A 24,889-nucleotide genomic window follows, 5' to 3' on the forward strand; every position below is an offset into this window, starting at 1 on the left:
TGATAGTGGTTTGTGAATAAATAAAATAGGTCAGTTTCACTAGAACAGAGCCCAGAAATACACCCAAATGCTTCTGGGAGAAGTGAGTAAATAGTAAACATAACATTTCAAACGAGTGCGGGAAAGAGGTCATTTACAGCTCCTTATCCTACCTCCAGATAGGAGTAGAAGTCACAACTGCCATCCTTAAAAACATGCAAAGACAAAGCGGGATTTTATTCAGGAACAATGCATTTCTTGCTCTCCCCCTAGTAAAAGTATTAGTTGCTTTTACTCACCTGTATGTCTTAATTCTATTTCCAAACGTGTGGTAACTCTTTCTGTCTCTTGCTCAGATGAATGAAAAAATTGCGTCTTTGGAAAAAGAGTTGTTGGAGAAGAAACCTTGGCAGCTTCAAGGAGAAGTGACAGCGCAGAAGCGGCCCGAGAACAGCCTCCTGGAAGAGACCCTGCACTTCGACCATGCCGTGCGCATGGGTGCGTGTGCCCACTGGGCTTCCACGGGTGTTCACGTACCCTTTTCGGTGGTTTTCATAGATTAGGAGTAATATTTCTTCCCCCCAAACTTTTTATTTTAAAAACTTGCAAACATACAGAAAAGTTGAAAACTAGTACGGTGGACAAATGTGTGCCATTCTCCTGGGTCTGCCGATTGTTAACCTTTGGCCGTGTTTGCTTTCTCCCCCTGTTCATGTGTGGCTGTGTGTGTGTGTGCTTTTTTCCCCCCGAGTCATTTGAAAGTAAGTACCCAGGATCATGACACTTTGGTCCCGAGTACTTTTACTATTTTCTGAGAACTAGAACATTCTCCTGTACAGCCACAACGCCACTGATCCATCCAAGAATTACTACTGTACTGGTAATGCCGAATGTGTCACCCATAATTAGAGTCCTGCTGCTGATCTGTTTACAGTGCCTGCTGTTACTGTCCAGTGATTAAATTGTCACTCCAGCCAAAATCTTTGACCATCTCATTGAATTCTTTCTTGTACCCATTACGTCAGAATGAATTTTCATTGTATTTAGTGCAAAAAGGAGTGCATCCCCAGGTGCACAGGTTAAAAGTGTTAGCACTTATCACTGTGTGTACTTTGTAGCTTTGTGGTTCTCAAATTGCAGGGAGCAATTGCAGAAAGGTTAGCTAACACACACATTAGTGTCCCTTTCCCCCATTTCTGATACGGGAGGTGTGGGGTGGCCCAAGAATTCACAAAACTATGGGTTCATTTCTATCTACCTAACAGTACACGTTCTGTATCCTTTAGCACCTGTGATCACAGAGGAAACCACTCTCCAACTAGAGGATATCATTAAGCAGAGGATAAAAGATCAGGTCAGTAAGAATGAAATTTAACTTAATTCAAAGTTCACTGACATTTTTAGAAATAGAATATTTTGGGAGTAGGAATAGCACTCTCTTTTCCTAGAATATTTGTTCCTATCAAGTTTTTGTTTAAAAGCCCTAAGTCTACCTCAAAGGTATCCTTGACCTTTGTTGTATGAGATACTGTCCTTGCTAGCACCCCAGAAAGAAGGGTGTCCTTCCTGAGGAGAACAAAGTAGCCAGAGCCCCTGCCATCCCCCGCAACCTCCCATCCTTGCTAACCTTTCGTGTGGTGTGGGATGAAGCTCTGGAGGGTGACTGGGGTCGGGCTTGACATGCTCACACCCAGGACCCTTGGTCCAGGCACCGTGTCTAGTGTGACATATGAAGGGTCTAGGTTTCAAGTGTGTAAAACCTACCAAAGAGTTTTTGTTTAAAAACTGATCTTATTTTGTAAACTTAGAGTAAAATTTGGGCATGAGGCATGTATAGCAAGAGATGACTTTGTAAGATGTGTATGCTTAAAATAGGAAGGGTTTGAGGGATGGGTATGATACACAGAGGATCTTTTCCTTTGAAATGAAGCAAACTCTTGACTGTTGGACAAACCACCATGGGGAGCTGTGGAATTCAAATTGGTAACCAGCATTTAAAACAAAAAAGGACACTTGAGTGATGCACTCTCTGCTTTGAGAAAACGCCTTTCTTTTGGCTGCAGTTTGCTTACTCTGTAATGATAATCGGTATTCCAGAGGAAGAGGCCTAAGGGACCCTAGAAAGAAGTTACAGATTTTGTCAGTCAATTTATGTTCCATGTGCCTTTCCTGTTTCAGGCTTGGGATGATGTCGTACGCAAAGAAAAGCCTAAAGAGGATGCATTTGAGTATAAAAAGCGTTTAACACTGGACCACGAAAAGAGTAAATTGAGCCTTGCTGAAATTTACGAACAGGAGTACATCAAACTCAACCAGGTGAGGAGGCCACTATGGCAAAGCCATTGCCATTCAGGGAGGAGATGTAGAGAACGAGTTCTGTGGGTTCTACCTACTGCTTGAGAGGTGTGAGAGACAGAAGTCCTGAGCTGGGGTGACATTGTGTAGTGTGAGGCAGCGTGGCTGTAAGAGCAGAAGGGCTGTAGTGCTCCCATGGAGTATCACTGGCTAGGGGTGGTTTGCAGTCACTCTTGGTCCCCTGGTACTCTCACAGCTAATTATTAACTTTCCAGCAGTTATTACAGCTGAATAATACTCTGTTGTATGTGTGCCACAATTTATGGATCCAGTTTCAACAGTTGATGAGTATTTGGGCTGTTTCTGCCTTTCGTGAATAGTGTGTCCGTGGACATACATGTATATGTACTTAAATAAGTGTATGAGTACCTCCTTTAATTCTTTTGGGCATATACATAAACGTGGGGCTGCCAGGTCCTATGGTGATGCTCTGTTTAACTTTTGGAGGCACAGCCAGACATCTTCCTACTGTGATTGCACCATTTTACATTCCCACCAACAATGCCTAACTATTAAGGGCACAAAATTGTAAGTTCTAAATGTTAGCAGTTCGGTTGCAACAGTGACCTTACCTTGAGAAGTGTCTTTGGAGCTGAAGCCTGACGATGAGAAACTGGTGATGCCTTGAGTGTTCTGTCCTGTGTCGCCGCTTTAGTCTGATGATGTTGAACTGATTTCCTCAGCAAAAAACAGCAGAGGAAGAAAATCCAGAGCATGTAGAAATCCAGAAGATGATGGACTCCCTCTTCTTAAAGTTGGATGCGCTCTCAAACTTCCACTTCATCCCCAAGCCAGTAAGTGTGTGACATCTCAGGGAGTAGATGACAGATGAGAGACTGGCTGTTTGTTTGGGTTCAGATGCACACCTGCAGGGTTTCCCATGAACCACAGGTTGGGCCTCCCATGGGGAAGGCTCGTGTCTGGTCCCAGGACGGATCTGGACCCCCCCAGCTGGTCCAGTCTGACTTCCATCTCCTTGGCGGTCCCTACCAGACCCTCAGTCTTAGCCACAGGCTCTCTTCCTCTCCCACCCTTCTCCCTGTCTGGTCTCTGGTTGTGTTTTCACTGTGTGATGGACTTGGGGGTGTGGGTGGTGTCTGTACCTGGCATTCATCAGTGCCTGCTACCTGTCGGGTTAGATCCTTCATGTCCACTAGCTCAGCCAACAGACCTCACATCTCACATTTTAAATAATCTCCGTGAAGTATGTTATACTTCTTTAGGTTCACGATTTAAGTGTTTTACATGAGGACCACTTCTGACTTCCTGTCAAACATGTTGTCTCTTTTCTAGCCTGTTCCAGAAATTAAAGTGGTATCAAATCTGCCTGCTGTCACCATGGAGGAGGTTGCCCCCGTGAGTGTCAGTGACGCAGCCCTCCTGGCCCCAGAGGAGGTCAAGGTAAGAAGCCAGTGTCGAAGTGTCTGTTTATAAATTGGTCGTTTATAGTCAGATCTCCATTTAAATAGTTTTCTTTGAGCTTGTAGTGTTTATTCTGACATATCTCAGCAGTTCCCACCTATAATCAAATTAGTAATATTATAGAATATTCAAATACGAGTTTTCTATAATCATGTATTATTATGAGATGTAGGTTTGAGAAATATTGTAAATGCTGATTACAAATATCTAGCATCGGTATCTTGTTATAATTCAGGTTGAATATTAGAAGTTTGAGGTTGTTAGATGTTAGCTAAGATGTTAGACTTGAAACAAACTGCATGTATTTAGCAGTGCTTTGATATTAGCATTTCCCCCTTTTGTTGTATCCATGTGAGGCTTATCAGTCCTGGAACCATGGTCTAGAACAGAGTGTGTGGGTCTAGGAAGAGCTAGACATACCCACCACACACAGGACACCCCTGCCTTGTGTACTTGGGAGCCCTCACCTGGCGCGGGGGTGATGGTTTCTGCCAGGTGGACTGATGTCTGGCAGGGCCTCATCTCCCCAGCAGCCTGGCAGCAGAGCCCTCCATTTTTGTGCTTACTTGCTTTGCTCCACCCACACCCACCCTTCAGAGCCTCTGCCTTCTACCCTAGGCTGGGCTGGAGTAGAGGAGAAAAGGGAGGAAGTGGACCTTCACCAGCTAGATTTCCTGCCCTCAACGGCTCAGAGCTGGGCAGCCGTAGGCAGGTCCCTGGAACCCAGGATGGGGTCTGCCTGCTTCTCCAAGAGGGGAAGGCTGACACCCATGCTCTCCAGGCCACCTTTGTGAAGGAGTATGCAGAGCACACGTCGCGGGTCTTACAGTGCTTCCCGGGTCTTACAGTGCTTCCCGGGTCTTATAGTGCTTCCCAGGTCTTACATTGCTGAGTGGTCAGAGCCCCTCAGCCTGGGTCGGGTCAGGCTGCTTCTCACACGTGGGCCACAGTTCATGCAGTTGCTTCTCTTACAGTTTCCGAAGTCATTAGATTAGATTAATGAGTGTGTTGTTGGTGGTTTTTCAATAGGAGAAAAATAAAGCTGGAGATATAAAAACAGCTGCTGAGAAAACAGCTACAGACAAGAAACGAGAAAGGAGGAAAAAGAAATATCAAAAGCATTTGAAAATAAAGGAGAAAGAAAAGCGGAGAAGACTTCTTGAAAAGAATAACCCAGACCAGGCAGGGAGATACACCAAAGCAGTAGCCTCTGAGAAGCTGAAACAGCTGACCAAAACAGGAAAAGCCTCTCTGCTAAAGGTGAGGACGGGGAGGAGAGGTGTCAGGGGGCTTGAATACAGGGCCAGTGGCACACTTTAGGTGACCTGGGCATCTAGTGACCAAGCTCACCCACAGAGGGAAAGGGATGGGAGGGGAGGGAAGAGGCCTCTGTGGGCACTGGCTGTGTTACAGCCCAAACCTTGGATTTCAAGTGCAGGGGCTCATGGTCACCTGACGTTGTGAGACCACTGTAGTCGTATAAAATGTGTATAATACTTCTGCTCTAATTGGCGCAGGCTCTCATAATTCTGTCTAGTTCTTTTCCACATTTACACTGTGATGCCCTGTTGTAGTCATTTGTTTTTGTTCATCTTTAAGCATAATACCTTACAGCATGACCTTATGTTATTTCTAATTGCAGGATGAAGGTAAAGACAAAGCCTTAAAATCATCTCAGGCATTCTTTTCTAAATTACAAGATCAAGTGAAAATGCAAATCAGCAATGCAAAGAAAACCGAGAAGAAAAAGAAGAAAAACCAGGATATATCGGTTCATAAATTAAAGCTGTAATATATTTTGCATATAATGTAAATACTATTTACATGTGTAAGCTTATATTCTGTCATGGTTCAGTTTTGTAATAAAATTTTTGAGAACTTTTCTTCACACAGACTACAGATGTTTGAGAATAGCAAGCCTTCCTCTGGGTGTGTGGGGGGACCTCTCTGTCCAGCACCATGTCACAGCCAGCTACCCACAGCAGAGGTCCTCACGTGTCTTGAGGGGGCCTTGGTTTTCTCCCACTGCCCTGCCATCCTTCCACAGGACAGTGGGGTTTCCATGAATGTATCTTACATCCTTCTCCTTGGGAAGTGATCTCATGTTGCGTGAGCAGAGGCTTGTGAAGGCTGGGGAGTCCCATCCCCATTCAGGTGGGAGGAGGCCAGTGATGTGGCTAGGAGAGAAGTGAGTGTGTTGGGAGGGCAGACCGGTGGCCACTGGAGCCTTCCATGACCACCATGCTGCTCCCTGTCTTGACCTCCTATCCAAGGAAGACTGTCTTTCATCTGTTAGGGCCTCACATGACCCTTTTGGAAGTAGAGAATGAGAACAAAGCTGATGCTGACGCAGCAATGAGCAGTGTAGGAGGGTTCCATTTTCTCCATACCCTCTCCAGCATTTATTTAGTAACAACACTCTTAACCTCAGTTCTGCCTCTCCTCTCTGCTCTTCATGACTAAACCTCTTGAAAGAGCCATCTAGAGTTTTTGCTGTAGAGGAAAAACTTTACCCTCGTAGGTTTAATCCCTGAGGGCTGTGAATTAAACTGTCAATAGAAGACAGATTAACAGGAGAAAGTATTCATGTATTGTAGTTTTACAAAAGAAGCAGCTGGGTAAATGGTTAGAGATTTATACACCTAACTTGTCAGGGAAAAGAAAAGCAGGTAGGTGTCTAGAAGAACAAATGGGAGATAAGTTTGTGATAATGTTTGCAAATTCAGCTGCCAGGGGTCTTCCCATCTTCATAGCCATAAAATGCCCCCAGAGAGGGAATTTATGGGAGGTTTACTCTTGGTCTCCTTCCTGGTAGGAAAAGCTGCACTAAAGAGGGAATTCCTGCCTCCTTCCCCTCTGACAACTGTTGCCTGTTAGAGGTCAAGGCATAATTACATACGGGTTTGAGACACAGATCTGTACATTAAATGCTGTATTATTGACAGTTTACACATCTAGATTTATGAATGAGAGGGAAGTGGGTCATGGACCATCATGATTGAAAAGGAAGCTTATCTCCTAAGGACTTGTGACCCTTGATAAGATTAAAAAGGAGGTCTGATTAATGCTGATACAGAACACACAACACTAATGCAGAAGCCCAAACTGGGAAAGACATGTTTAAATTTTTCTCATCTTGCCAGAAAACAGGAATTTCATTTAATCTGTACTTGCCTTTTAAACTCTAATTTATGTATATTTTTGTTTTTTCCCTATCTTCCTTCATCAGAATGTATTTGCCACAAAGGCAGGATTTCCCCCCCCCCCCTCATTTCTGCATTCTTTGTTCTGTTCACAGCACCAAGGACTTTACCAGGCATGAGGTTGGCACTCAATGCCATTCAATTTGTCAGTGAATTCCCTGTTCAAGTCCCTTTTCTCTTTGTACATTTATTCATGCATTCATTCAGCACACATTTATGGAGTAATCACACAGTGCTGGCTGCTGCTGTAGGCAGTGGTAAGGGACCACAGACAGGCACCCCATCCTCAGAAAGTTTCCATTTGGGTCCCTTGGGGTATTGGAACCAGCTGATATCAGCACTCAGTTCAGTTCAGTTCAGTCACTCAGTTGTGTCCGACTCTTTGCGACCCCATAAATCGCAGCACGCCAGACCTCCCTGTCTATTACCAACTGCCAGAGTCTACCCAAACCCATGTCCATTGAGTCAGTGATGCCATCCAACCATCTCATCCTCTGTTGTCCCCTTCTCCTGCCCTCAATCTTTCCCAGCATCAGGGTCTTTTCAAATGAGTCAGCTCTTCGCATCAGATGGCCAAAGTACTTGAGTTTCGGCTTCATCATCAGTCCTTCCAATGAACACCCAGGACTGATCTCCTTTAGGATGGACTGGTTGGATCTCCTTGCAGTCCAAGGGACTCTCAAGAGTCTTCTCCAACACCACACTTCAAAAGCAGTTCAAAAACAGTTCGGCGCTCAGCTTTCTTCACAGTCCAACTCTCACATCCATACACGACTTCTGGAAAAAGCATAGCCTTGACTAGACGGACCTTTGTTGGCAATGTCTCTACTTTTTAATATGCTGTCTAGGTTGGTCATAACTTTCCTTCCAAGGAGTAAGCGTCTTTTAATTTCATGGCTGCAATCACCATCTGCAGTAATTTTGGAGCCCCCCAAAATAAAGTCAGCCACTGTTTCCCCATCTATTTGCCATGAATTGATGGGACCGGATGCCATGATCTTAGTTTTCTGAATGTTGAGCTTTAAGCCAACTTTTTCACTCTCCTCTTTCACTTTCATCAAGAGGCTCTTTAGTTCTTCTTCACTTTCTGCCATAAGGATATCTGCACTCAAGGGCTGGCTGATAAACTTTCAGTAATTTTGTTGTTGTTACACATAGCCATTATGTTAAATTAAGTAATCTCATTATATTAAACTATTAGGACAAAGAAGAACTACATTTACAAACTACATTTTAATGTAAAAAATATGCAAACTCACCATTCCCTATTACCTATCAATACATTTATTCTTTTACCTTTTTTAATTGAAGTATAGTTGATTTACAATATTTCAGGTGAAGAGCAAAGTGATTTATAGATACAGATATATGTGTGTTCGTGTATTGTAGGGTATCTCAAGATATTAAATATAGTTCCCCGTGCTACACAGTAAGTCCTTGTTGATCTACTATTTTGCTCTTGATTAGATGGGGTGCGTTCAGTTCAAGGTGGTATGGCCCTGGACTCCTGTGCTCCTGAGGTTTTGGCATCTCTTGCATCCGGCAGCAAACAGCATCTCTTCCAGGAACCTCAGCACACGCTTGCTGGCCAAGTGGACTCTTCGCCTGTGTTTCCTCCCAGGAGGCGGCTTCCTAGGTCACCGCATGCTCTAAGAACAGCAATTTACCCACCTTCCAGCCCGCCCGCCTCCGCCAGGTTGTGAAAGACAGGAGGGCGGACCTCCTCTGGCTCAGCCTCCCTGAACCGTTGGATGCCTTGAAGGTGAGAGGGAAGGCCGATTGATTGCTCGAACCTCCGCTGGCCTAGTCTGTGACGGCCGAGCCCTCGGGAATCGGCAGGGAATGCCTGGCGCGCGTAACCCGTAGGAGGCGCGTGGCTGTAGGGCCTGGGTTGCGGGCTGTAAGAGGAGCGTTGGCTGCTGGCGCCGGCAGGAGACAGAAGGGAGGGAGGGAGGAGGGCTGCAGGGCTGGCGGCGGAGCCCCAGGTGCACCTCCCAGTTGCGTATCCCAGGTGCGCACACGATCCCAGGGGAGGGCTGGCCTGGCAGAGCTTTAGCCTCAGGAGGTTCGGCGGCCGGAGCTGCGGGATCGCGGGGAGGCGGGGCGGAGGGTGGACAGATGCCCGCGACTCCCGGCGGCCCTTCTCATTACAGGCCTGTGCGGTAGGGATAGGCGTGCTCTGCCCCGGAGAAGTTACTCGTGCGGCGTTTTTAAACGAAGACCTCGCGTAGTTAGATGTCCCTTTTTAGGGTGGCTGATTTAGATCTTACAGAGGAGTCTTAGAACTTATCCCCGCGGCTGAGGGACACCTTGGGGTCGCATGGACAGCCAGAGGATGGCCTTGGGCTTTTCTTTCCAAGGCCAGAATCTATTCAAGGCCCCATCCCGTGAGATACTATCGTTGATCGTTTCTCGCCTCTGTTGTTGAATTCATAAATATGTTCTTAATCCACATGTTTTGTTTCATAGGAAGAAGAAACTAAATGAATAAAATGAAGTCCAATAGGATCCCATTTTTTATGATTTCGAATCAGGGAAGTAAAAGTAAACCACTGGTATCTTTCCCAGGTCTTACTTTGTGTTTTACTACTTGAAACAAACACTCAACTTTGCTTTTTTTTTTTCCTTGGCTGCCCATTGGGGCATGCAGGGGCTCCCAGTTCCCAGACCAGGGATCGAACCTGGGCCCCTTGCAGTGCAAGTACAGAATCCAAACCACTGGACACCAGGGAAGTCCCCACCCAGCTTTCCTAACAATACTCATGATGTCTGTAGGCAAATCCTCCAAAAAAAGGCCTCGTACAAGTTTATCAAGCAGCAAAACTAAAAAAAATGAATCTAACTCTATTATTTCGTTTTTTAACAATGCACCCCCTGCTAAACTTGCCTGCCCTGTTTGTAGTAAGATGGTGCCAAGATATGACCTGAACCGGCACCTTGATGAAATGTGTGCTGACCACGATGACGTGACTCCAGGTGGCCCCAGGCACGTCAGCTTAAGTTCAAACGTGCCCACCATAGATTTGACCAATATTGCCTTAGAAGATATAACGCCGGAGAGGTCGTCACCATCAACGATAAATTTAACCCCTGGCCAAAGTGATTCAGCAAAAATGGGCAAAAAACAGCAGACCAGCCCCTACTTTAAAAGTAAAGGTGACTCGGTGTGCAGAAATCAAGACGAGCTGAGACATCATAATGTGAAAGTCATTTCTCTGGGAAGCCTGTCCTCTAAATTGTCCAGAAGATACATAAAGGCTAAAAGATCCCTGAATCAGAATGAGGAGTTCACTAATCAGAGTCTACAGAGGTCCTCATGCACAAGGGTTAAGAGCCTGGTTGATCAGCATTTGGAGGTGGAGGGCCAGGATCCACTTTTGGAGAACAGCTCTCAAAAGGAGAATGTGTTTACTGGTGATTCTCAGGAGGAGCTGAGTGCTCCAGCACATACAGTGGAAGGCACTAAGGTGGAGGAAGCTGAAGGCCAGACAGCTGCCCAGGAATGTGACCAATCAGCCCTAACCCCCACCTGCACAGGTGATGCGCCTCTGTTGTTTTCATCAGATTTAATTCTCGGGCATAGAAAGCCTGCTTCTGAGGACCATCTTGCGAAGCAGGAGAGTATCAAAGGAGTAGATGGTGAAGTTACTGAAAAATGTGAGACAGGTCATTCTGAAGAGGTGAAAATGACTATTGTTTCAGAAGTGACAAATCAGGGCTCACATCGGGAGGCAAAACCTCCGAGTTCCACACTTGGTGCTTCTATACAGACCAACAGCCAAACTCTTCCTTCAGAACCTGACAGTGGCTTAGAGGATGAAATCACTCATCAGATGCCTTTGGAGAAGAGGTCAAGCTGTGATGTGTCCTGGGTCACAAGTCCCGAACTGCCAGACCATCCTTACTACCTTCGGAGTTTCCTGGTGGTACTGAAAGCCGTGTTCGAGAATGAAGAAGACAGGATGCTCTTTGATGAACATGAAAAGGGCATTGTAACTAAATTTCATCAGTTATCAGGTATCTTGAGCCTGTTTGCTTTCGAGGCTTTGTTTGCCATTTGCTGCCCTGAGTTGGTCTGGGATGTGATAGGCAGAAACCTGATGACACTGAGGAATAGTGGTTTGGGGAGCCCCCTGGGAGTACTCAGGGGACTCAGAGCCAGTGATGGTGTTCAGCTCAACAACAATGTGCCTTTAAAAAGAGATAAGATTTGGGGCCAGGTGATGCCTGCTTCTGCACTGTCATCCTTATAAACTGTACTTGGCTTGTAATGGAAGCAGTTGTTTGTCATTTATATGTATATTTGATGGTTGTAAAACAGCGTTTCCCAGATTAGAGGGAAAAGAATAGTGTGACTTAGAAAAGCATACCTTGCATTTCAGGCATGTAATCAAGCTTGCTGCTGTATTTGGTGGATTTGTTGTTTTTGCGGGCCATTTCCTCAAAAATGAAAATAAAATACAGGCAAATGAACAAACCAAGGGATACTGAGGCATATATTTTTTCTCCAATAACATTTTAGTTGCCTGGACTCTGCCTTTTAAAGTAAAGGTTTGCAGGAAATGGTAGCTTTCAAGCTAAATTGGTACATTAATTTTTTTGCTTTTTTAATTTTATAAATTGGTACATTTAAAAACATACGTAAATTCCTTGGCAGCCAGCTATGTGGCTCAAAGCAAATAGCACAGGTTTAGAGCAAGAGCTCCGCACTCCCCCCTGCCCCATCTCCACCCGCCATCAGCTGCTCATCCAAAGGACCTTGATGGCTATGTGCACATGAGTCCCTCTCAAGCAGGAAAAGCTTCCTTGGGGGCCATGCTGACCACTAGTAATAGTAGTAGGTCTGACTCCCTGTCCAGTTACAAAAAAGAAATCCTGAACGTTACCAATAACGGGTAAAAGAAGAAATTCAGTTTTACGTTCACAGTGTAACTGTGGCCCTGCTTGTGTGAGTGACACCCCATCGACTCTTGTGTCCAGGGTGGTCACAGATCTTTGGTTGGTGTACGAGTGTTTATTGAAGTAGTTAGTAACCCTAGGCTGTGGTGTGATTGAGAAGTAGGAACAGTTTCCTAGTGTAAGCTCTGCAGATTCTTACGGGCTGCCCTCCACAGAGAATCATCTTTAGTGTCTCTGTTGTGAAAATAGCTACTGTGAATCGATTTTGCCTCTTTCAAGAGAAAAGGGAAATAACTGTAGAAAATTTAATAAATAAGGTCGTATCATTTTATTTTCTAAATTTTTGGCCATACCATGCAGCATACAGGATCTTAGTTCCCTGACTAAAGATGGAATCAGTGCCTCCTGCATTGGGAGAGCAGATTCCTAACCACTGGATGGCCAGGGACGTCCCAAGACCACTCTAGAGTTGGAAACTGAAAGATAATTTGGGTAATAGGAAAACTTGAGACCAGGTTAATTAAATAGCTTGGTGGAGATCACTGAGTTAGAAATGGCCATTCTACCAAAGCCAGACTTTTTTTGAAAAATCCTTTTTAGATGATTTTCAGCCTAAAATAGAATATTGCATATGAAACCAAAAGCAGAGAACAGAATAACTGGAACTCTCAGTGAGGGGGGCAGGGTGTGTTTCTCTTGAGGGACTAGAAATGTTGGTTAGAAAGTGGGGAGCCTGGATCTTACACTTTTATTTTTTATTATTTTTTAAGATATATATATATTTAAATAGATGGTATTATTTCTGTGTTTAATTTTATTTATTTAATTTTGGCCGTACCACACAAGCATGTGGGATCTTAGTTCCTTGACTAGGGACCCTGCAGTGGATGGGCAGATTCTTAACCACTGGACCACCAAGGAAGTCCTTTAGGTTTTTAAATGGCTAGTTATTATTACCAACTTGGAATGGTTTATACACTCATCTCTTTAATCTTTTCACTGGCTTTGGGAGGATGGTGTTACTGGCCCTCACTCCCACTTTTCATAACAGAAGAGAAGAGGGAGCCTTACTTCCAAAGACTGTCACAAAGGCTGTGTGTCCTCTTGCTCCTCCTGTCCTGCACGCAGGCCAAGGAGACATTCCTATGGGACTTTGTATTTGAAATAAGTTCTGTCTTCCAAAGGAAGAAAATGATACTCTTGGAAGATCAGTTGAGTCAGCCTATGTGTATTTGTAACAGCATGTTTTACTCACTTTGGTTTACAAAAGGGAGTAATAGCGTATGTGGTTTTCGAGAAGAAATAGAATGTTTTTCACTGATGATCTTAACTTTGTCACAGCCAATGGTCAGAAGTTATACGTAAGACTTTTTCAACGTAAATTCAGCTGGATTAAGGTGAACAAACTGGACTATGAAGAGATCTCTGCTGACTTAACCCCTGTGGTTGGAGAGCTGACACATGCAGGCTTCCTGCAGACAGGTACGGTTTGTCCAGGGGAACCAAAGTGGAAACACGGTGAAGGGAGTTTCTGGAAAATGAGGGTGGTGCTAGTTTCATGTCATCTCCTGATTGGTGCCTGAGAAATAGTGACTGTGTGTGCATCTTTTAAATTGTTTTTTTTGGTTGTTTTTTAAAAAATTTATTTGGCTGTGTTGGGTCTTTGTTGTGGCATGTAAGATCTTTGTTCCCTGATGAGGGATCAAACCCAGGCCACCTGCACTGGGAGCTCAGAGTTAACCACTGAACCACCAGGGAAATCCCTAAATTGAGTTGTTAATCTTAGGACAACAAATAAGTTTTTCTTCTTAAAGTATCAATAAAAACTGGAAAATAATAAACTTATTTAAAGTACTTTTTTTTTTTTTTTTAATATTTCAGAATCTGAGTTGCAGGAGCTCCCTGAGGTGCTGGAGCTTCTTTCTGCTCCAGAACTGAAAGCCCTGGCAAAGACCTTCCACCTGGCGAGTGCCCATGGGCAGAAGCAGCAGCTGGTGGACGCGTTCCTCAGATTAGCCAAGCAGCCTTCAGTCTGTACTTGGGGCCGGAACCAGCCTGGCATTGGCGCAGTGATCCTGAAAAGGTTTTGTGGCTCTTTTTTAAAAATCATTTTATTTATTTATTTATTAACACCAAAAACATTTTGCATTGGGGTGTGGTCAGTTAACAATGTTGTGGTAGTTTCAGGTGAACAGCGAAGGAACTTGTTACAGTAAGAACATTTGAGTTGTTGGTTGGGCTTCTGTAGTGGCTCAGTGGTAAAGAATCTGCCTGCAATGCAAGAGGCCTGGGTTCCATCCCTGGGTCAGGAAGATCCTCTGGAAAAAGAAGTGGCAAATCACTCTGGTATTCATACCTGGAGAATTCCATGGTAGAGGAGCCTGCAGGCTACAGTCCATGGGGGTCACAAAGAGCTGGACATGACTGAACGACTAACACACACACACACACACACACACACACACAGCACATATTAAGGTCTTAAAACGGATGGTACGTGTTTCCAGATTGTGATTGTTTTTCAATTGCTGCCAGACTGAAAAGGCAGAGAACCTTAATGATCAGGTCTGGATTCTTTCTTGGGTTAGCTTTTGTAATTCTTGTCATACCACACTGATTTCAAGGACAAGAAAAACCAAGAGGCAAGAGGTTAGAGGCACTGGGCCCTTGGCATATTCTAGTATTTTATTACTCAAGAAAAATGCAGTTTTAACTACTCTCCTTAACAAGAGTTAAACATGAACTGTCCAGCCAAATTTTAATTTCAGTAGACTTTTTATTGAAACATAATCTGTCAGCAATAATATGCAATTTCTCTTGAGTTGAAACATAAAAATTTACCAGAAGCTGTGGATGGTTTCTTTTGTCCTTATAAAAGCTCCTGAACAGTTTCAGGTTGGGAAAGATCATAAAAATCTCAGAATTTATTTCTTATGCCCATGTTATTTCTAAAGTATAACTATATCAACCTTAGTCTGGGAATCCATTTTTCAGAGTTGTTGAAAATGAGATGAGATAATGCTTTTGGCAAACAGTTTAAAGCAACATCATTGTTATTTTATATAATATGTGTGTATGTGTGTAACTTTGAGCTGTTAACGTGCCAAGAGCCCATCCTTATTGGGAAGATACTACAAATATTAATCTTAGTAAAACACAGGTATAAATAAGGCATACATTATTAAGAAAAATGTGACTGTCAACACTTCAAAAAGTTTATACTGTAGATTTTCCATAAGTATTTAACTAGATTATGTATTTATAGTTAATTGACTTATGGGTATAAGATCCTCATCCCTGTGGTTAAATGTCTTCTAAGTCTCTAATTTTATTTCTTAAGTATTTCATGGTATTCATGTATATAATATTTTAAAAAGTAAGTGAATACTAAATTAGCTGTTTCTTAGTGTAAGCACTGAGCATGTAGGAACAGAAATGGAAGAATTAAGATGAACATTTTTTATCACTGACATGAGAATTATAGAAAAATGAGAATCTTAGGACTATTTTTTAATATATATAACTTTATTTATTTATTTATTTTCGGCTGTGCTGGGTCTTCACTGCTGTGCAGACTTCTCTCCAGCTGCGGTGAGCAGGGCTGCTCTGATTGTGATGTGAGGGCTCCTCATTGCAGTGGCTTCTCTTGCTGTGGAGCACGGGCTTCAGTAGTTGCAGCTCCCAGGCTCTAGAGCACAGGCTCAGTTAATGGCGGATGGGCTTAGCTGCTCGGTGGCATGTAGGATCTTCCTGGAGCAGGGATCAAACCTGTGTCTCCTTCATTGGCAGGCGGATTCTTAACCACTGAGCCACCAGGGAAGCCCGTTAAGACTATTTTAGTTTTTTACTAAAATCACTATCCTTTAAAAGCTTTTTTAATTGAAGTATAGTTGACATATTAGTTTCAGCTGTGCAGCATAGTGATTCAGTATTTGTACAGATTATACTCCCTTCAAGTTTATTACAAAATGATGACTGTATTTCCCTGTGCTGTGCAGTATGTCCTTGTTGCTTATCTATTTCATATAGGGTAGTTCATCTCTCTTACTCTTCTATCTGTGTCACCTCTCCTTGCTTCCTTCTCCGTGCTGATAACCACTAGTTTATTTTTTCTAGCTGTGAATTTATTTCTCTTTTGTTATATACATTCATTTGTTTTGTTTTTGAGAGTCCACAAAGAAGTGATAACATGTAGTATTTGTCTTTGACTTGTTTTACTAAGGGTAAAACTCTCTAGATCCCTCCACATTGTTAAAAATGGAAGAATTCTTTTTTTATGGCTAATACTCCATTACATAGCACACCTTTATCACTTTGTCTATTGACGGACAGTGTCCTTTATTTCTTCATTAAGCTGTGGAGCCCAGGAGTGGAACCTGAGTCTCTGATGGCTCCACATGAAGGTAATACCTGGTTACCTTCCTCTGCAGAAAAAGCATCCTTATTTGCACTCTCTGAATCCTTCTGGATAGTGGCTATGTGTTTAGTCACACTGAATGTTTCCTTCTGCAACTTGGAGTCCCAGTCCACTGGACATGCTCGAGACTCTGCGTGGGGTGGAAGGCTGGGGGTGCTGTCAGGCTCTGTGGCTGTGTGGTCCTCATGTAGATGGTGGTGAGGTGGGAACCCTATCCCTGTGTCTTTGAAACTGTGCTGGGGGCATTGATCTCTGGACACCCCAGGGAGCCAGCTTAGTTTTTGGTTTCATAGCTTCTGGGCTGGTTAGGAAGGGTGAGGTCCTCCACTAGACTCCAGCTCTCACTGGGGGACCTTGACCTCCAGGCATGCCTGGCATCATCTGGAGGCATTCTTGTTGTGACTGAGGTGAGTAGTAGGTGCCACTGACATTTAGTGAGTAGAGGCTAGGAACACAGCTGAGCATCATCTAATGCACAGAATGGGCACCTTGCCCCTACCTCAGCCCCCAGAAAAGAATTCACGGCCCAGATGTCAATAGAGAAACCCTGTTGTGCATGGTGTCCAGGTTGTTAGAGCCAGAAAGCCTTGATTGTGACCTGCTGCCTGACCAAGAGCCTTTGATAATGACATTCTAAATAAATACCTGTGGGGCTTCCCTGGTGGCTCAGTGGTAAAGAATCCATCTGCCAATGTAGGAGATGTGGTTTCAATCCCTGGTCTGGGAGGATCCCACATGCTGCCGGCAACTAAGCCTGTGTGCCACAACTATTGAGCCTGTGCTCTAGAGCCCAGGAGCTGCAACTACTGAGCCCACTCACCCTAGAGCCTGTGCCCTGCAACAAGAGAAACCACTGTAATGAGAAGCCTGCGCAGCACAACTAGAGTGTAGTGCCCACTTGCTGCCACTAGAGAAAAGCCTGCACACAGCAACAAAGACCCAGCACTGCCATAAATAAATCAAGTTATTTTAAATAAATAAATATCTGTTATTTAATCTAAATTGTCCCTGGAGTCAAGAATTGAGAGTTGCTAATGTCAAACAGGTAACACTTTGTGTTTCTCTGGTATTTCACGTGTTTGGGACCAGCGTAAACCTTACCCTGCTCTTTTATTGAGGCAAACACTATGTGAAGTCGTCTGCAGGTTTAATTTCATTGAATCTTCACCGTGTTCCAAGGTGGGGCTCTGAGCTCCAGAGAGGTTAACTAATGCTTTAACATCACACAGCCAGAGGCCAGAGGTTTGCTTCAGGCTTGGAATAATGAATGCTGTTTAGCTTGAAATAATCTATAAAATCTGATGTCCAAATGCTTACACACCAGCAAGTCTCTTCTATACTGTGTATTTTTCAGAGCTAAAGATGTGGCGGGACGTTCCCTGAGAGTCTCTCGAGGCCCTCGGGCGGTATTTTCCCGGGCCCTGCTGCTCTTCTCATTGAGCGACATGGTGGAAGATGAGGAGGCCGCCTGTGGGGGCCAGGGTCAGCTCTCCACTGTGCTGCTGGTCAACCTGGGCCGCTTGGAGTTCCCCAGGTACACCGTCAATCGAAAGACCCCGATCTTCCAGGACAGGGATGATCTCATTAGGTAAGAGAGTGGTTGCTCACTGTAACATCTGTGTATTTTTAAATTTATGCAGAAGGATCTATTATTGTTTTTTGCCATCCACAAGAGAAACATTGCTCAAAACCATTTTTTAAGTTTTTGCTTCCTGTTTAGTTTTTTACTCACTTGTATACTTTTCTAGGACTGTGAGGAGAATGTAGAAATGCAGTTTGATTAAGGCTGCCAAAACTCATGAGTTTTGAGTTAGAGCTACACAGTTTTCCCCTGGTTTATATTCCCAAATAGCTTTAGCAGGGGGAGCATTTTTTAAATATAGACATTTGAACAAACCTGCCTTGTGAGTATGTTGTTGGCATGAACAAGGCTGAATATCTTCCTGGTAATGATGCTTAAAATAAAGCTAATAACTAACTTGTGGACCATATACCAGAATCATGCAGACAATAGAAGTTTTCATGAATCTGTCTTGATCCATGGATTTAGCCAGTGCTAAGCAAAAGTGGATTTTGATTAAAAAAAAAATTGCATAGATGTTGCAGGTTTATGATTCAAAGTTAGCTGAAATGGTTTCTGATATTTGATTTTAGGAAAGATGTTTAAGTGTTGTCTAGTATGTGCTTTAAAAAATAAGCTATTGAAATGATTGGATCAAAATAGAGTCAATATAAACTGATTTTAGCCCATTTTGCCTTAGTTATTAGGAAGGTCAATATCTTATTTGTATTCAGTAGGAATAACTTTTTCAGTCAGATCTTCTAATTAGAATGTTTTCTCCAATTCCACTTTTCATTGCCTTAGAGCTGTCCAGTTGAGTATTAAAAGAGAGCTAGATGGAAGCGTGTATGAGCAAATCTTTACACTTAGAGGATTCTGTTTTTCGCTTATTTGACAGTTTCTGCACACAGTGCTAGAGTGTGCTTTTCTCTCAAGGGTGAGTCCAGAGCACAGTGACTGTGCACTCGGTGTTACAGAACTATGGGGCCCATGTCTTTGTTTTGATATCTAAAGACACGCCGAGAAGCTGTCTGTCTTCAGTTACATAAGTTCAGAACATTTCAGCATCGCCATCTCCCAGATACTGTCCCTGAAGTTGTTTTTGAAAATCCCAAATAATTCTCTTAGCTTGGGCAGTATCCCTCTGGCCATCTCTGACTTAGTGAGTAAATGACCAAACCTACACTTCCGTATAATCCTGAGATTGGTTACATGTTGTCATAGTTGCTCCCAGATTGTTGAATGGATGACTGAGTGAGTAGGCACCAGAGGTCAGGAAGGAAGAGCTGGTCAGTGTTGCATCATGTAATGGGACATGTGATGTGATGGTAAGGTTGTGTGTCTTCATCTTTCTGGCTGGGAGGCCTGTATGAACACTTCTAGGCTATTCGTGGAGTAATAGTCAAATGAATCCTGAGATAAAACGTAACCCTTGTGTTTTCAAAAGCAGATCTGAATGTGTTGGGTGGGATGTGGGGATGTGAGGTTCTGTACGTCAGTGCTCATCCCGCCCTGAAACCTGAATGTCGTGGTTTCCCGCCTGTCCCCCCTCAGGTATGCGGTGGCCGCGCACACGCTGAATGACATCTCCACGGCGATGGCCAGCGGGGCCTGGGAGGAGGCTAGGGAGCTCGCTCGGTGTGCAAAGCAGGACTGGGATGGACTGAAAGACCACCCGTCCCTGAGGTGAGGTGGTTCTCTGGTGCCTGTGAGGGTTACCGACTGACCTAGTTGTTCTAACTGCGTAAGATCATCTTTTTCATGAGGAACATGCTCCTTTTGTTCCGTGGTGAGGCCAGCGTGTGTAGTTGAACTTCCTCCTCACTTTGCATGGAGTCAAAAGTATTGGGTGAGTAGCAGGGAGTGTCTGAAAGTTTGGGGTGATTTTTATACCCCCGGTCTGTCTGTGGCAGACAATGGCTTGCCACCTGCAGGGGCACTGGCCCATCTGGGGTTTGGTCAGCTGAATTACAACCCTGGGGGAAGCCTGGCCGCAGGACAGAAGCTGTCTTCTGGTGGAAATTCCAGGAGCTGTTGTTTTGAACAAGAAAATGAATCATACCTTAAAAAAAAAAAAAAAGAAAATTAAATTGAACATTTACTTCAAGAGTTCAGAGTACACAGCACATGATCCTTCATTCTTTTTGGTTTAATAAATGTTCAACGTGTTTCATAGGGTTAAGAAACTTTTTCCTTCCTTAGTACAAAGTGATAAGAAAAATTAGTAGTATTGGATATCTCTTTCAGAAAAACATTTAGGACAAAAGTCTACACAGAAGTAATACAAACTTAAAAACCATAGCTAAGAAAATAGGCTTTACTGTTAAGAAAAACAACTGAATATTTTCTCTGTGTTTTGTTTGGGAGTAATTTAGATAGAGTGAGGCATTTACTTACAGGCCTTTGTAGGAAGCAGACAACTAGTGTGTACAATGAGTGTTAGCCTGTGATGTGCATGGACCCTGGGGGATTTTCTTAAGTAATTGGGCAAATGTGTAAACATTTCTCAGACTAAACAGGAAAACAAATGGTTAAAACAAGTTAATGGATGATTTTCTTGGTTTAAAAAAAAAGATAAGACCTCATGGCCGGGAAGTTGGGTTCCTGTAAGACAGAGGTCAGTAGCCTCTTGCGTGGAGGCCCAGTGGGGCAGCGGTCAGGCTCTGCCAGTGAATGGGCAGGACTGGCCCAGTGCAGGTGTGTTCTCCGACACCAAAATGTGTGTTTCTTGTAATTTTTACGTGCCACACGGTTTTTCTCCTTTTGACTTCTTTTAGCTATTTATAAACATGGAAACCACACTGGACTTGTATTAAAATCAGGTGGAGGCCCTGAGTCTGGCCTAGGGGCTGGCGTCTGCTGACCTCTGGCTCTCATTTCACATTGCCATCTGGTGACTTCAAGCAGGTGGCCATGAGAACATATATTTGTGGTGTAAAAAACTGCACACGACAGGCAGTGTTCAGAATGTATCTTCTTAGAAGAAAGAAATTCAGTCTGCTTTGTCACCTCTTCAGTTCAGTTCAGTTCAGTCGCTTAACCGTGTCTGACTCTTTGCAACCCCATGGACTGCAGCACACCAGGCTTCCCTGTCCATCACCAGCTCCAGGAGCTTGCTCAAACTCATGTCCATTGAGTCAGCGATGCCATCCAACCATCTCAGTCTCTGTTGTCCCCTTCTCCTTTTGCTTTCAATCTTGCGCAGCATCAGGGTCTTTTCCACTGTGTCAGTTCTTCCTATCAGGTGGCCAAAGTATTGGAGCTTCAGCTTCAGCATCAGTCCTTCCGATGAATATTCAGGACTGATTTCCTTTAAGATTGACTGGTTGGATCTCCTTGCAGTCCAAGGGACTCTCAAGAGTCTTCTCCAACACCACAGTTCAAAAGCATTGAATCTTCAGCACTCAGCTTTCTTTATGATCCAACTCTCACACCCACACATGACTACTGGAAGAACCATAGCTTTGACTAGACAGACCTTTGTTGGGAAAGTAACATCTCTGCTTTTCAATATGCTGCCTAGGTTGGTCATAGCTTTTCTTCCAAAGAGCAAGCGTCCTTTAATTTCATGGCTGCAGTCACCATCTGCAGTGGTTTTGGAACCCAAGAAAATAAAGTCTCTCACTGTTTCCATTGTTTCCCCATCTATTTGCCATGAAGTGATGGAACCAGATGCCATGATCTTCGTTCTTTCAATGTTGAGCTTTAAGCCAACTTTTTCACTCTCCTCTTTCAGTTTCATCAAGAGGTTCTTTAGTTCTTCTTCACTTTCTGCCATAAGGGTGATGTCATCTGTGTATCTGAGGTTATTGATATTTCTCCTGGCAGTCTTGATTCCAACTTCTGCTTCATCCAGCCCAGCATTTCACATGATGTACTCTGCATATAAGTTAAATAAGCAGGGTGACAATATACAGGCTTGACATACTCCTTTCACAATTTGGAACTAGTCTGTTGTTCCACATCTGGTTCTAACTGTTGCTTCTTGACCTGCATACAGATTTCTCAAGAGGCAGGTAAGGTGGTCTGGTATTCCCATCTATTAAGAATTTTCCACAGTTTGTTGTGATCCACACAGTCAATGTAGCAAAAGTGTAGTCAATGAAGCAAAAGTAGATGTTTTTCTGGAATTCCCTTGCTTTTTCTATGGTCCAACGGATGTTGGCAATTTGATCTCTGGTTCCTCTGCCTTTTCTAAATCACCTCTTAGGATTGTCTTACAGTAAACACACCAAACCACTAAACTGCTGGTGGACATCTTCGTTTTAGGTACCACGAGAATTTACCACTCTTCCTCCGGTGTTTTACTGTTGGGTGGGTTTACACGAGGATTTTGTCCCGAAACGTTGAAATACTGCAGAGACTTCACCTGTACGAGGTGAGTGCACCAGCCCTCTGCCCCTGGCTCTTGACTTCTCCCACCAATGTGGTCTGCTGAACTGAGCTGCTGTCAGAGCCCCTGTGTGATGGGGAGGGTCTCCCCACATCCCTGAGGTGAAAGCCTCACCTCTGCTCAAGTTCCCAGGACAGCAGTCACGGACAGTAACCTACAACCTAAGTCTGGAAATAACCTACAATCAGGAGTGAGGGCTCTGGTCATGCCCCTGCTCATACTCAGAGCTGTGAGGTTGCTGGGCTCAGCTTCTGCTGTGCAGACACTTCTGTATTGAAACTCAGTGTCTTACAAAGAGGCTGTGCTAGAGCTGGGCTTCCTCACCTGGGTCCATGGACCCTGGGCAGCTCCGTGGGACTGGCTTCAGCAGTCTGTGTACCTGCAGGTGCATCTCTGGGGTTTGTGCATTTTTCTCAGGAGAATCATTAGATTCTTCAAAGAGATTCAGGAACCACAAAAGATGAGCATGAGACATGAGCTATGAACATGGACCACAAAGTCCGCCTGTTGAGGTGGGGTCTTTGGGTGGAGACCCTGCCTCATACCTGTCCAGCCCCCTCCCCGATTCCTCGCACCTTTGGCCGTGTGGCCAGCTGGGTTCCCAGGAGCATGTGGACCTGCAGCCCAGCTGCTGCTCCTGCCTAGAGCCTGGCCCCGTGTGGCCTGTGCTGCTGACCTGGTGCACAGAGAGTGCCATGCGGTGTCACAGCTGCATCCACATGAGGTGGCAGGGGCCCTGCTGAGAAGTGGGCGTGCCTCTGGAGCTCAGGCCACTCTCGGGGGATGTCCCAGGGCCCCCTCCTGGCAGTCCCAGGTCCTGGGCCTTATTTTAGAGTGCCAAGGATGCTGATATCCTTTGCCAGTTTTCCTGGCAACTCAGTGTAACAGCGGCCTTAGCGTGCAGGAGTCTAATGCACTTCCCTTCTTGTTGCTGGTGTAGGAAGCCGTGAAGGAGCTTGAAAATCTGTTGTCCCAGGACGTGTACTGTTCCGACAGCAGGGGCCGGTGGTGGGACCGGCTGGCCCTTAACTTACACCAGCACCTGAAGCGCCTGGAGCCGGTACGTAGCTGCTAGGGCCACCAACCTTTCTTCAGCTTCGCATACATTTAAACAGTAAAGCAAACTGTTAATACCTTAAGAGTCTAAATGTTGTTAGGGCGTTGATTTCTTTCTTTCTTTTTAAGTTTATATTTTATATTGGACTATAGTTGATTTAAAGCATTGATTTCTTACATATCCCTCTTTCTCTGTGTTCTGCCAACCCCACAAATAGGGGTGTGAGCACAGGGTGACCGTGGGTTCAGCAGGTGGATCATGTCAGGAGCTGGAGAGTTAGGTGTCCCTCACCTCACACAGGTGCGCTCTCTGGTTTGGAAACAGTGATTTTACTCACTCACTGCCCAGGGCCTCCTGGTAGAAAGACGGGTGAAGACGTGGCGTCTGGCTCTACAGGGTGGCCACCATCCCGTCTGGGCGCTCCCTCTCTGGTAGGGACTTTGAGTCTGAGAACACTGTCGGCTGCCAGCCACTGTGGCCAGCAGGGCAGGGCCTCACGAGGCAGCAACTGTAGCCCTCTGTGTGGCCGCCTGTGGTCCCCTGTCCCACTTACCCCGTGTCTCTGTCCAGCGGAGGGCACTGCTGCCCTGGGAGCTTTTATTCTTCTAGTGGCAGGTCACATGAATCCAGTGATAGAGGGTTGGAAAAGTTGACTCTGGGCCTGGACGATGACACGCTCCATTTACTCCCTGAAACTAAAAGGCGCCTTGTCCCCTCAAGTGTTTCGAGCCAGAGAAAACTGTTCTTCTCCTGGAGGTGGGCATGGTGCTCCCTGCCCAGCGTCAGGAGAGGCCCCTGCTGGCCCCCACCTAGTGTGGACAGAGGGCGTGTGCACACTGCCTCTCTCTCTCCCTGAAATAAAACTTCAGAGGAGTTTATAGACTTTCCCGTCATTCAGGTCTGCTGAGAGGACTATTCATTAATGCTCAGAGGTTATTTTTGACGTTGATAGAGCGTTGTTTTTTTTTTTAGCCTTTTCCTAGAGGTCTTCCTGGCCACTCATAACCTGTGATTTTGTCACCATTCCTTCCCTCTGTATGTCAGTTTCCAGGGCAGGCAACAGCCAGCCTAGCAGAGGCTCATGTCCGCAGTTACCCAGCAGTCAGTCTGGCCAGGCTGAGCCCAAGGCTACCCCTCCCTACAGCCAGCCCGGCTCCGTTAGGGCTGCAGGGCAGCCAGCAGGGCCTCATTCTCTCTGCTGGATTCCTCTGGGCCGCTACACTCTGATGGTCTGATCTTCACTGACTTCTGGGCTTTTTTGTTCTTGTTACTTTTTATTTATTGCAGTAATTATATATAACAACAACAAAAAAAAACCTTGCCATTTTAATCACCTCTAGGTATATAGTTCAGTGGCATTAATTATATAGCTGACCCTAGACTAACTCAGAGGTTAGAGGTTCTGACCACCCCCCCACCCCCACATGGTCAAAAATCCACATATAATTTTGCAGTTGGCCTGAGCACCCCTTGGGGCCCCGAGCATCCCTACCCCAGGTCTCTATCCCCAGTCTCCTCTGTCTCCTGAGGCAGTGTGTCCACACGTGTGACCAGGACGTGGTGTTGGGAACATGACTGCTCCTGCCCCACACCTTTGCCTCAG

General features: G+C 44.8%; 2 protein-coding genes across 4 annotated transcripts in view; both read left to right on the forward strand.

The window, feature by feature from the left end:
* The window catches only part of MPHOSPH10 (M-phase phosphoprotein 10 (U3 small nucleolar ribonucleoprotein)), a 13,401-nt gene extending 7,757 nt beyond the window's left edge, over nucleotides 1–5,644 (forward strand). The window contains exons 6-9 of the mRNA XM_010843249.1: nucleotides 3,048–3,128; nucleotides 3,628–3,735; nucleotides 4,786–5,016; nucleotides 5,399–5,644. Of these exons, the coding sequence (XP_010841551.1) occupies nucleotides 3,048–3,128; nucleotides 3,628–3,735; nucleotides 4,786–5,016; nucleotides 5,399–5,548 (570 nt within the window). The 3' untranslated portion in view covers nucleotides 5,549–5,644. The remainder of the gene's footprint in view (nucleotides 1–3,047; nucleotides 3,129–3,627; nucleotides 3,736–4,785; nucleotides 5,017–5,398) is intronic.
* Nucleotides 5,645–8,827: 3,183 nt separating this feature from the next.
* The window catches only part of FAN1 (FANCD2/FANCI-associated nuclease 1), a 30,159-nt gene continuing 14,097 nt past the window's right edge, over nucleotides 8,828–24,889 (forward strand). For 2 of the 3 annotated variants that reach the window (XM_010843253.1, XM_010843251.1), the window contains exons 1-8: nucleotides 8,828–8,957; nucleotides 9,429–10,976; nucleotides 13,200–13,340; nucleotides 13,740–13,941; nucleotides 17,630–17,863; nucleotides 19,391–19,522; nucleotides 22,106–22,214; nucleotides 23,170–23,289. In XM_010843253.1, the coding sequence (XP_010841555.1) occupies nucleotides 9,722–10,976; nucleotides 13,200–13,340; nucleotides 13,740–13,941; nucleotides 17,630–17,863; nucleotides 19,391–19,522; nucleotides 22,106–22,214; nucleotides 23,170–23,289 (2,193 nt within the window). In that variant the 5' untranslated portion in view covers nucleotides 8,828–8,957; nucleotides 9,429–9,721. Of the gene's footprint in view, nucleotides 8,971–9,428; nucleotides 10,977–13,199; nucleotides 13,341–13,739; nucleotides 13,942–17,629; nucleotides 17,864–19,390; nucleotides 19,523–22,105; nucleotides 22,215–23,169; nucleotides 23,290–24,889 lie in introns of all 3 variants that reach the window. The other variant, XM_010843252.1, reaches the window with a different exon arrangement.

The sequence above is a fragment of the Bison bison genome, unplaced genomic scaffold (assembly GCF_000754665.1).
Source record: "Bison bison bison isolate TAMUID 2011002044 unplaced genomic scaffold, Bison_UMD1.0 scf7180017864181, whole genome shotgun sequence".
Lineage (NCBI taxonomy): Eukaryota > Metazoa > Chordata > Mammalia > Artiodactyla > Bovidae > Bison > Bison bison.